Below are 12,399 nucleotides of genomic sequence, written 5' to 3'. Positions count from 1 at the left end.
AAAATAAATAGAGAAAGTCAATTGATTCCCATTTCCAAATATTTTCTTGTGTAATAGGTCATATTTTTTGCTTATATTTTGACTTCTTTTTTACTAAAATAAAAATTTTACCCTCCCGACACACATACAATATTAAGTTTAACTATTTAAATTTATATTACGATTTAAACTTTTTAGTTTTTTTTAATATTCGAGCGGTATTTGATCCATTAAAATTACGATTAATTTGAATTCATATTGTATTTAAAAAAGAACACTTCTGTTAAAAGAATTCATATTCTCAATTCGAACTCGAAAGGTAGATTGAGTGATAATAAAATAAAACCTTAAAATAGGCCATAATTCCCAAGTGTTGTTTTTTTGCAACATATTGGACCTAACATACCATGCAAAAGGCATATAATAATCATCTTATTCTCTGCATTGGAACTCTACATTTAATTTGTTCTTCTGAACCAAAAGATAGGTTTTTGAAATGACTAAAATTGAAAAGATAATATTAGAAAAAATAAAAAGACGTTTCAAGAAGGAGAAGGGAAACCTCTACAAGAAAAAAACTTATATAAATGAAATATTTTAGGAAAAATAATTAGCCCCACCCCATGTGGCCTTGTGACCTGACTAATAACTAGAGTCCAAGAAAATTCCTCCACATTTTTTGGTGAAAGGACTACATCATTTTTTCTATGGAAAAATAAAAATAAAATGCAAAGATAATTCAAATAAGAATTAAATATAACTGGACTTTTCAGATCGGTGCATGAAAATTGCATGGATGGAGACATGAGTGCTTGCCTTGGTTAATAGTTTTTTTACTTAATTCATCGATGTTTTATTTCAATTGAACACATGATATATATTAATAAATATTTTTATCAGATACGTTCAATTTAAATTTACGATTAAAAATAATAGTTAGAATAAGTTGTTGTGGGGTTGGATCCATCTGAGAGTGCGATAGATGTCATTTTTAAAAAAAATTAAATTATAGGAAAGAGTAGATATAGAAAGTCGTTATAATTTTTAATTGACGGTGAGAAGATATATATGAAGGCCATACATGTGAAAGTTGCAAAAAATCATGTGACTCCATGTGTTTCACTTTTATTTATTTTATTACATAATTATTATATTACCTGAACTTCGTGGCACATGATCATTTTCAGAGACAAAAGCTACAAAACTGTTTACGTAATTATAGTATTTTTTTCTTTTTATGGCATGGGATTAAACGTATATTAATTCCTTTAATTTTTTATCAGTATAGTTTAGTTAATGACAGAGAAAGAAAGTAAATATAAAAATTACAGACAGCGGCCTAAAAATTCTTTCAATCAGCACAACATCCTGTGAGACTCATTAATTACACACACCTTTTTTAATAATGTCGAAAATTAATTATGTTATGCAATTCACAATTAGTATTGAAGTGAATGAATTCAAAAGGATGAATAAAGAATTAGTTTTTTTTTTCTGATCTTCATATTCAAAAAAATAAAATACTATATTATAAAAGAAGAAAGTAAATAAATGAATCAACAATAATCAATGATCACTATACAGAGGAAAATTCTATTTTAAAAACTATAGGTTTATACCCAAAAAAAAAACTAAAAGAAAAATCAACTACATAAATATAAGGTTTTCCTTGACTTGACAGATTCATTCAATCGCGTCATCATGGCAGCGATGGATGTCACCAAGACTTTAAAATTGTCACTACTTCACTTTACTGTAATTCTATTTATTTATTTTTTCTAATAAATTTTATTTCTCTTAATAAGCCACTAGTGGGTTTATTTATTTAAACCACAGGGCTCAGAGAAAAAAAAAGAATTAATTAAGAAAAATGGAAATTAAGCATGGCTTCTGGAGATGCTTTTGAGAAATGTTGAACTTTTTGTGAGTTCTCTGAGTGGTTTTTCTGTAAACCTAATTAGGTTATAAGTGAAAGCACCAGCTATGGTACCCAATATAGGCCCAACTATGTAAACCCAAAGCCCTTTGTACTGATGCATTACAATTGCTGGCCCAATACTCCTTGCTGGGTTCATTGATGCTCCTGATACTGGCCTGCAAAAATTTTAATTAAGCATGGGCTTTAGGAATGCTTAATGGGCTATAATTTGTAGCAAAGCCCAGTTGTATTTGTATTGGTTGGGTTGAAGGTTCGAGTCACGATAGAGAAAAAGTGGGAGTATTGTTGATCCTCCTGGGATTGGATGGGGGAAAAGTATTTGTATTGGTTTACTCTTACTTTTTTCTTTCTTTCGATTTATCCATTCGATATGTGAAATTCACTGATTTGATTAATTTAGATTCTCTGTTATATACGGCACGTAAGAAAAAACGTTTTTTATGAGAAATATCTCTAATTTCTAGGCTCAAATTCGACATCTTTGATTAAGGGGTAGGATCTCAACTATCTCACCACTCTCATGGGTGATTATTGCTGATTAACTTGCTCTTATATCATGCCTTGGTACAACTTATATATGATACATGAAATGTTTTTACTAGGTTGAATATAGATAGAAAAGGGTGGTCGGGTGAGTATCCTACATTCACGTATGGTAGGGGGAGGATCCCATCGGGAAGGAGTGTGATTTGGCTAGCTTATCTTAACACAAATATTAGTTGATTTCACAGTTTAAATCTATAACTTATACATAACACAAATATAATTTTATCGTTTCTCCAAAGTCTATATCCCCCTAGGCTAATAATGGATGATGCCTATACTTGTACAGAACTATAGTTGTACTTGAGATAATCTTTTCCTCAAGCTATAAGCTGAAAATGTTTATAAGTCAACTTTAAAAATAAATGTATATTCTATTACTATTCCTTGCTTGTTTTTTCCATAGGGAAAGAAAAATAAATTTTAGGAGAAATAAATAATTGAAATTACCCTGCAACCAGAACATTTAGGAGTATTGTCATTCCAATAGCAATTCCTGCTAGCTCTCCAATCTATTCAAAATTAAAATGTATTGTCAACCTCAAATTAATTGAGACAAATCATTTAAATTTCAGAAAGTAAAAAAAAAAAACTACTCACTGATCTATTGTCAGTGGCAACACCAGAAATGACAAACATCAATAGGTAAGAAATGATGAATTCAAGAATCAAAGATTGAACATTTGATCCCACTGGTGCTGTTCCAAAAAATGCCTGTGGTTTCAAATCCAGCAACAGATACAAAGTCCCACTTCCAAGAATTGCCCCAACCAATTGTGCCATTATATAAAATGGCACCTTCAATAGACACAACAAATCAGATTTGTGTTAGCTGATTAATTTAGGTCTCATTATATGAATCATTAGTATCCATTTAACATGCTACAAAATTGTAGCGTGTGATGAATTTTAAAAGGGAAGGCAAAGTTGAATGAATTAAACCTGTTTGAGGGGGAAATTCCTAAAGAGTGCAAAGGCAATAGTAACTGCAGGATTAAAATGTGCACCAGAAATATGGCCAACAGAATAAATCATGACCATAACAATCAAACCCCATGCCACACATATTCCTGGAAATGTTACTGAACCATATGTTTTGTTCACTGCTACTGAACCACATCCTATAAATATCACAAAGTACGTTCCGATCACCTCTGCTATCACCTATAAAAAATCCAAAGATATATAATTGTAATCAGAAAAAAGTTGTACATTTTTTTTTTGTTATTGTCTATATAGGAATTTGCAAACCTTTTGAATGATAATAACAACTTCAGGTGAAGTGCAGAGGCTTGAATCTTCTCCACTAGCATTTTTGGTATAACTTGAACAATTTCCTTCTTCTATTACTCTTATGTTTTTTGTTGACATTCTAATCAATTTTTTTTTTTGAAGTTTGTTAAGAAAAAAATTACACTAGGAAAATAAACTTTTACCCAAAAGGAAAAAATATATATATATATATATATATATGGTTAAAGATTAAGCCAAGGATTGATGGTTTAGCTTTTTTTCAGAGTGGTCTATGGATAGTTTGTTTTATTGGTGAAATCTGGCCTCTCAACATAAATAAAAAGTTATATACAGAACCAATAATTGTAATTCTATCTTAAATATTTTTGTTCAACCAAATTAATCTACATAAAAGGACAAATTGATATCACCAAAAAAAAAAAACGTGATAACAGTTGGATTGTAAAAGTTTGCAACTAAACATAAGGTTAAAAAAAGGCATAAACTACACAAAACCATATGAAAGAACTCTGTTAGAACTTAATATATAGGTTCGTGTGGAACAAAAACTATCAAAGATGGAATTTTATGTTACCTAATAATTCGAATTTGAAGCTCATAATTTCCGCAGCTTTCTTGCTCTTGTTGAATTTTCTTTGCACTAATCTCGACTGCAGAGCTGCAATACTCTATTTGGATTAATTTTAGTGTCATTATTTCTCCAATACTCTCAGTCTCAGGAATATCCTTCAACCTATATAACATATTCAGGACTAGTTGCTCAAGCATCGGAAAATTATCACTAGCTGCTTCCCATATTTCTACATCTTCCCAGTCGAGTCGTAAATATTTTAATCTATGAAATACAACATCTTCATTTAGTATCCAATCTGTTCCTATGAATCCACAATGCACTTTCAGCACCTCAAGATTGGGTAAATTTGCCAACACAAGCATATCTTCCCATGCCAAACTAGTGAAACGTAATCTCAACTGCTTGAGATTAGGCAAGAAAATATCCCGTGGGAGGATGCGCGGATCAAGTGATACTACTGCCCATATAGATAGTGTCTCAAGCCCTGGTAGAAGAAAGAGAGAATTTAGAAAATCAAACCAGTGAGTGCTATCTATGTTTGTAACCTTTAGCTTATTCAGATTGGGAGTTCTTCTTAGGATTTCCGCCTGAAAATGAGAGGAATAAAGAGAAAGTGTTTGCAAGTAATTGAGGAACAACGGTTGTTCTTCGATACCATCATGAATTTTTTCTGCATCAAGAGGATTAGGCATATGTATTGACCATCCAATATCCAAATGTCTTATATCTGACATTCTCCAAATCTCGAGTGGAAGGTCCAAGTCTTTCCTTTCTAAAGTACGAAGAATTATGGTCTGTAGATTCCTCAATTTGGCTAGTGAAGGAGTTTCCTCAATGTTTGCAGCAACATATCTCAAATGTACAAGTTTAGGTATTATACGACATAAATCGTAATCAATTGAAGAAAAGTCCAACACCTTAAGCAGCTTGAAATTGTAGAAAATGGAACAAGGATGTTCGCTGGAAAATTTATCAAAAAAGCTCATAAAAACTAAGCTGCGGGTTGTATTTGTAATACCACTCCCATGTTCTGGATGACTAACATGACACGAAAGCATCACTCACTCACCGTGGATAAATATCCATGCCTTCTGAGGAAGTGTAGTCAATATCATTCCGTACATGCATAAAATTCTCAAGTTGAGCTTCTCTTATGCACAACTGCCTAAGAAGATGATGAATTTTGCAAGTTTTCATCCTTCCATTAGGCCTTCGCGTACCAGCCAAAATTAGACTTCTATCAATTAAGTCTTGTAAATACTCCTCTGCCACCACTTCTAACCTTTTATTGCTTCTTGACTTTATGAATAGCTCAGCAATCCATAGCCTTATCAACTTGGAAACGCTAATCTCTATATCTTCAGGAAAACCTCCAATATAGAGAAAACAAGCCTTCAAATGTTGGGGCAAGTAACTGTAGCTCAAAGAAAGTATTACTTGACAATGTTCAGAAACAGTACCAAAGAATGAGTTCAAATTTTCCTCAACTTTCTTCCAACTATCACATGTCACGCCTATCTTGCCAAGAAGTCCAGCAATGACAATAATCGAGAGAGGTAATCCTTGACATTGTTGTATGATATGCTTCCCTATTGCTTCTAGTTGTGAAGGAAATGGGTCTTTTTTAAATAGTCTTTCGGTAAATAGATTCCAACTATCATCTGAAGTTAGAAAAGACATACTATGAGGAGGAAATTCAGGACAGCTTGCATAATCAGCAACATATTTGAGTCGAGTGGTTAAAAGAATCCGTCTTTTCTTGTTGTCATCTGGAAATATTCTTACCATTTTGTCCCAAGCCTCAGTACTCCAAAGATCATCTATGACAATTAGAAATCTCCTACCCTTCAGACCTCTATATGCAATCTCCATTAGCTGATCACTGTTTATATTTTTAATGCTTTCATCGGTTCTATTGATCCGGCTAATTGAAGAGACAACATCAAGAAGTACCTGTCTCTCATTGTAGTTTTCAGAAACAGTGACCCATGCACTTGTATCAAATCGATGTCGGATAGATGGATCATCATAAACTTTTCTAGCAAGAGTTGTCTTACCTATACCGCCCATACCAACAATTGATATGACAGTTAGCTCATCTGTTTGGGCAGTGAGGCAATTTACTATGGAGTTGAAGTCATCCTCCATTCCAACAACAGTGTTTTGCTCAGCTGCATACCTTCTTGACAAGGAAGAAAATCTTGCTAATTCTGTAGAATCACTTCCATGCTTTTTAAACTCGAACAGCATCACCTCTTTCCCTGAGGAAATAAACTTCTTTTTCCACTTTTAGCAATTCTTCATAGAAGGATCTACAAGCCCTTTCTCGTTTCTCTCCGCAATCTGCAAGAATGATTATGCTTCTTAGGCTTGAATCAATTCTATCTTCTGCTTTGTAAACTACATCTCTGATCCTCTTTTCCAAAACTTTCACAATTTCAGTATCTTTGATTTCCTTTGTAGTATCCTCAAGAAAAATTTGTAGAGCGTAAAGACTTTGATGAGCAGATTCAACATGTAGCTGTATGCAGCTTGCACAGACCAAACGTTGGTTAGGTTGCAAGAGTTGCTCCAGCGTATGCATAAGCAAAGAAAGAGCAGCATAAGCCATTTAATTTCTTTAAGCTTAGATTTCAGTGCTTCACTAGGCAAAATTTGACTAATTCAATTAGTGTACCATTTGCATAAATGAGTTGGTGCAACAACATAATGTAGTTATTAGAATTCAGGTGTGTAGTGAAGTGCACGTTCTATTACTTTTTCTTTAAAAACTTTATCATGTTGTAGTTGACATTTGACATTTGAATTAATAAAGAAAGAAATTGTCATTTTGAGGCTAATGAAGCAGTTTAGATGCTTGTGTTTCGTATTTAACTTTCAATTATATATGGGACTTCTCACCTTTAGAAAAGTATAGATAGATAGGTAGACAGATAAGAGTTCACAAACCTTTATTAGTAGGTGAAAAAAAGAAAACATCACATGAATTTATTAACTAACAATTGGATAATAATCAAAGATCGAACTTTAACGAAGGTGTAATTTCAATTTGAAGCTCATAATTTCCCCAGCTTTTTTGCTCTTGCTGAATTTCCCTTGCACTAGTGTCGACTGCAGGGTTGCAATCATCTACTTGGACTAATTTTAGTGTCATTATTTCTCCAAAACTTTGTGGAATCTCCTCCAGTTCATCGAGATGCTGAAGGACTAGTTGCTCAAGCATCGGAAAACTATCACTAGTTGCTTCCCACCTTTCCAGATCATCCGCGCTCACAATTCGTAGATATTTTAGTTTTTGAAACACAACATCTTCATTTAGTGTCCAACATGTTCCAATGAATGCACTATCTGATTTGAGCACCTCAAGATTGGGTAAATTAGCCAACACAGCCATATCTTCCCAAGGCAATGAAGTATAAGCTAATCTCAATTGCTTTAGATTAGGCGCGTAAAAAGCACTAGAGAGAATGCTTGGACTATTGTCGTCTGTTGCTGTTATACTTAGCTTTTCAAGCCTCTGTTGAAGAATGAGACAATCAAGAAAATCAGACCACTCATTATGTAGATTAGCATCTCTAATCTTTAGCTTATCTACATTGGGTGTTCTCTTCAGGATTTCTGCCAAAAAAGGAGACGAATCGAGAGCAAGTGTTTGCAAGTTATTCAGAAGCAAAGGTTGTTGCTCTCCAATACTAAGAGGATTAGGCATATCCACATGTTCAATATCCACATGTTTTATCTCTGACATTGTCCAAATTTCCACCGGGAGCTGCACATTTTTCCTTGAATAAATCATTATGGTCTGTAGATTGCGCAATTTGGCTAGTGAAGAAGGATCCTCAATTCTTGCATCAACATACCTCAAATGTACAAGTTGAGGTATTATATGAGAGAAATCGTAGCCAATTTCACGTGCATCCAACACCTTAAGCAGCTTGAAATCTGAAATACTATCAGGCCAGTGATTTATTTCAGTAACTATATAAGATCTACCAGCTCCCATAAAGATCAAACTTGGTTGTAATCTTCCCACTCCTATGACTTGGATGATCGCAAAAATAATCCTCAATCAAAAATGGAATCATCACTCGCCTACGATCATTTATGTCATCTGAGTAAGTGGAGACATGATCACTGTAAGGGAAATGCACAACATTTTCAATTTGAGCTTCTCTTATGCACAATTGCCTAAGAAGATCGTGAATTTTGCAAGTTTTGAATCTTCCATTAGGCTTTCGCGTATCACCCAAAATTAGACTCCTATCCATTAACTCTTGTACATACTCCTCTGCCACCATTTCCAACCTTTTATTGCTTGTTGCCTTTATGAATTGCTCAGCTATCCATGAGCTAATCAACTTTGAAACACGAATCTCCATATCTTCAGGAAAACCTCCTATATATAGAAAGCACGCCTTCAAGTACGGAGGCAAGTAATTGTAGCTCAATGAAAGAATTGCTTCACACTGTTCTGAAACCGAACCAAGGAATGAGTTCAAATTTTCCTCAATTTTCTTCCAATTATCATGTGTCACGCCTATCTTGCCAAGAAGTCCAGCAATGACAATAATCGAGAGAGGTAATCCTTGACATTGTTGTATGATATGCTTCCCTATTTTTCGTAGTTGTGGAGGGCAACGATCTTTTCTGAATAGCCTTTTGGTAAATAGTTTCCAACTATCTTTTAAACTTAGAAAAGACATATCATGAGGAGGAAAATCAGTGGAGCTAGCATAATCAGCAACATGTTTGAGACGAGTAGTTAGTATAATTCTGCTTTTGTTGTTATCATTTTGAAATATTCTTCGCATTTGGTCCCAAGCCTCAGTACTCCAAAGATCATCTATGACAATTAGAAATCTCCTACCTTTGAGACATTGGTATAATATCATCATTAGTTCATCATTGCTCATTTCTTGATTGTTTATTCCAGTAATTGAAGAGGCAACTTCAAGAAGCATTTTTCTCTTATTATATTGTTCAGAAATGGTAACCCATGCATGTTTATCAAATCGATCACGAATGGTTGAGTTATCAAAAACTTTTCTAGCAAGAGTTGTCTTACCAATACCTCCCATACCAACAAGTGATATGACTATTAGCTCTTTTGTTTGGGCATTGAGGCAATTAAGTATGGTTTTGTAGTCATTCTTCATCCCAACAAAAGTCGTTTCCTCGATTGATAAGGAGGAAGTTGTTGCTAATTCTTCTGTTGATTTGCTTCCAAGCTTGTTAAACTCGATCACCATCACCTCTTTCTTGAGAGAATCAAATTGTGTTTCAACTTGTAGCAATTCTTCATTGAAAAATTTACAAGCTTTTTCTCGATCGTCTTCATTATCTGCTAGAATCATGCTTCTTAAGCTTGAATCAACTCTGTCTTCTGCTTTGTAGACTACATCTCTGATCTTCTTTTCTAAAACCTTGACATTTTCAATATCATTGGCTTCATTTGTGGTATCCTCAAGAAAAACTTGAAGAGCACATAGACTTTGATAAGAAGATTCAACATGTTGTTGTATAGGACTTCCATAAATCAAAGGTGATTTAGACTGCAATAGTTTCTGTAGTGTATGCATAAGTGAAGAAATAGTAGCATAAGCCATTTTTTCCCCCCAGAGTTTTGTGTTTCTTTGCTTTCTTCTTCTTGGTTTTATTAGTCAAACAATGACTAAAGTACTATTTTCATGACCAAACATAACAAAACTCATCTAGGGTGTTTTTCGTACAAAGGAAAATGTTTTGGTAAGAAAGGAAATTGTTTTTCTGCAAAAAAAAAATATTATGAGAAATAAGTGAGTAAGCAAGAAAATATTATTTTTGTACCTAGTTAAAAAAAAAAACTATAAGAGTTGGATGGAGTGGGGTGTGAGGTTTCGGATGGTGGTGGGGTGAGAATGTGAAAGAAGACAATGAACTTAAAAAAAGACTTATGAAGCTATTATTAGGAAAATTATTTTTCGAAAATGTTTTTCAAACATATTTTGATCAGTTGAATATGGAAAAAATTAAAAATATTTACCGAACACACCCAAATGTAATGTTTATCTTTAATTAAGTAGGTGGATTGACAACTGGTTTGTTGACAAATGTATTCATTTCTTTTCAATCAAACTTTAGGTTCACACTCACAATAATGTTCAGAATAGTCTAAACAACAGAGACTTTGACTGATTCAAATTAATGGTACCATTTTGTGTAGTGCAGTGCACGTACTATTATTTTTTTCTCTTAAATGAACTTTACTGTCAACTCTATCAACTGGTAGTTGACATTTGAATTAATAAAGAAAGAAAACCCCTAAAGTAGTTGAAATCTTCAAGATGGAGATTACCAAGAAAGTTCAATCATAACAATATTCAACAAAATCCAAATGAAAGATGGCCTAATGCTCACTAATTATATTGAGGTCTAAATAATTATTTAACCCATTTCAATTTGTTTGTCTTACTTTTCTTTTTAATTGATTTTAAAAAGAATGTCTCTTTCCTTTTTAGACAACTCTTTAATTCGAATTTTCACGTGACATATTTTACACCACAAGATTAAAGAGTCTTGGACCACATATTTTTAATTAAGATTATAAGATTCAAAAGCTTTGAACCGAGATCAGATAAACAATTTGAAATGAAGGGAGTGCTTAGTAAATTGACCCATATAGGTGCTTGGGCTCTTCACTTGTAATTGTACTTGAATGCAATTGTAGACTCTATTTGCCTCTCCCAAAGATCATTAATCAAAGCTTCCCCCACTTCATCAAATGCATCCCAATATGATCTTGAAGGTCCTCGGCTAATCTACTTTGAAACAAGAAATTTGAGTCCTATGACTAATCCAAGTTTTGAGGCCCATTAAATAGAAGAGGGAAGCCTTTAGTTTGATATGTGAGTGGGCTTACATTTGTGATAATATTCTTGTCTCGTTTGTATATTTGGGCCGACCTGCATCTCGTTCAATTCTCACAAGATTTTGTCCCAGGTTCTTACACCCAAATCCCCCTTTTTCTATCTAATATACGAGATTGTGCATGTATTTGTATTATTATGTTCAAATATTTTTCAACGAGTATCTTGTAAGTTGTAAATTCTTGTAGGACTACACTGAGTATGTTGTTGTTGTTTCGTAAGTTCTCTTTAATCAAAAAAAAAATAATCACGCAGAAAGATATACATATCACAATCTCCATTTATCTCTTTATTTTAATAAAAAACGACTGCGAACAAAATAAATTATGTCTTGTACTTTTTCAGTGAATGTTAATTTTTTAGCCAATACCATCATGAAGCATTAAATATTTTGGTCATTGTAGTCAGTAATATGGGGACCAAAAATAGAACTCTCTTATGTTTAATTTCATTCTTTTTCTGTGACCACTTTTAGGTGTATTATTGTATTGTAGTTAAATATATATGACAGACTGAAGAATGAAGTGAAAGCACATGAACAGGTCCAGGTATACATTTATTTTTTAGCAAAATTGTCATCCAATACTTGTGGATAAGAGCCAAATGACCGATTCAATTATTACTGTATATATATCACTTCCATTTGTGGCCACAAATCAAAATTGGACCACTTAGAAACCACATCAATTTCACATTCAGTTTTATCATATACACCAAGTTTGCCATAAATGCACTGCGAAAACTTTTCTTTTCACTTAAACTGACTAATTTTACAGATTTTATGATGTATGCACAAGAAGCAAATTAATCAGAAGTAAATATCAGACATGAAATGAAAACCAAAAAAAAAAAACAAGTTTTTTCTCTCTAGCTTTATAGTTTAAAACTCACACATCATTCACTTAGAAACCCTAAAGGATAAGATGATTAACATGTATTAAATAATTGAATCATGATTCACATATATAGGATAGTTCAACGTGAGATTTTGTTGACACATTCAACAATATAATCTTCCTCGAATTAAGATCCACATGGGTCATTTCTAAGATTCAATGTGTGAATATCATTCAGTCATTTCTATACTTGTTTCGTCAAATCATTTGATAATGGTTGTTGAATTATATCAATTCAAAAATATTTTTAACATGATGTGATATGAATTAAGCCTATATAATTTATCCCAAAAAACTTCACACCATTAA

General features: G+C 33.0%; 1 protein-coding gene and 2 pseudogenes across 1 annotated transcript; all 3 read right to left on the bottom strand.

The window, feature by feature from the left end:
* Positions 1 to 1,601: 1,601 nt before the first annotated feature.
* LOC129879862 (probable aquaporin NIP-type) lies at positions 1,602 to 3,487 on the bottom strand. The gene is made up of 3 exons (XM_055953590.1): positions 3,062 to 3,487; positions 2,912 to 2,973; positions 1,602 to 2,073 (listed from the first exon to the last, which is right to left on the bottom strand). Exons 1-3 carry the CDS (start codon positions 3,242 to 3,244, stop codon positions 1,857 to 1,859), a joined length of 462 nt encoding a protein of 153 aa, XP_055809565.1. The 5' UTR covers positions 3,245 to 3,487; the 3' UTR covers positions 1,602 to 1,856.
* A 25-nt stretch (positions 3,488 to 3,512) lies between these two features.
* Positions 3,513 to 6,914, bottom strand: LOC129879860 (putative late blight resistance protein homolog R1B-8; annotated as a pseudogene).
* Positions 6,915 to 7,218: 304 nt separating this feature from the next.
* Positions 7,219 to 10,049, bottom strand: LOC129879861 (putative late blight resistance protein homolog R1A-4; annotated as a pseudogene).
* Between the last annotated feature and the right edge of the window lie 2,350 nt (positions 10,050 to 12,399).

This window comes from Solanum dulcamara, chromosome 2, assembly GCF_947179165.1.
Source record: "Solanum dulcamara chromosome 2, daSolDulc1.2, whole genome shotgun sequence".
NCBI classification, from domain to species: domain Eukaryota; kingdom Viridiplantae; phylum Streptophyta; class Magnoliopsida; order Solanales; family Solanaceae; genus Solanum; species Solanum dulcamara.
This window is presented reverse-complemented; position numbering and strand designations above follow the sequence as displayed.

Excerpts from the sequence above, each read along its gene's own strand:
- LOC129879862 (XM_055953590.1), bottom strand. The coding sequence starts at position 3,244 with ATGGCACAATTGGTTGGGGCAATTCTTGGAAGTGGGACTTTGTATCTG. Across the intron at positions 2,974-3,061 it reads TTGCCACTGACAATAGATCA|ATTGGAGAGCTAGCAGGAAT; the intron begins GTGAGTAGTTTT and ends AATTTTGAATAG. Across the intron at positions 2,074-2,911 it reads CTAAATGTTCTGGTTGCAGG|GCCAGTATCAGGAGCATCAA; the intron begins GTAATTTCAATT and ends AAATTTTTGCAG.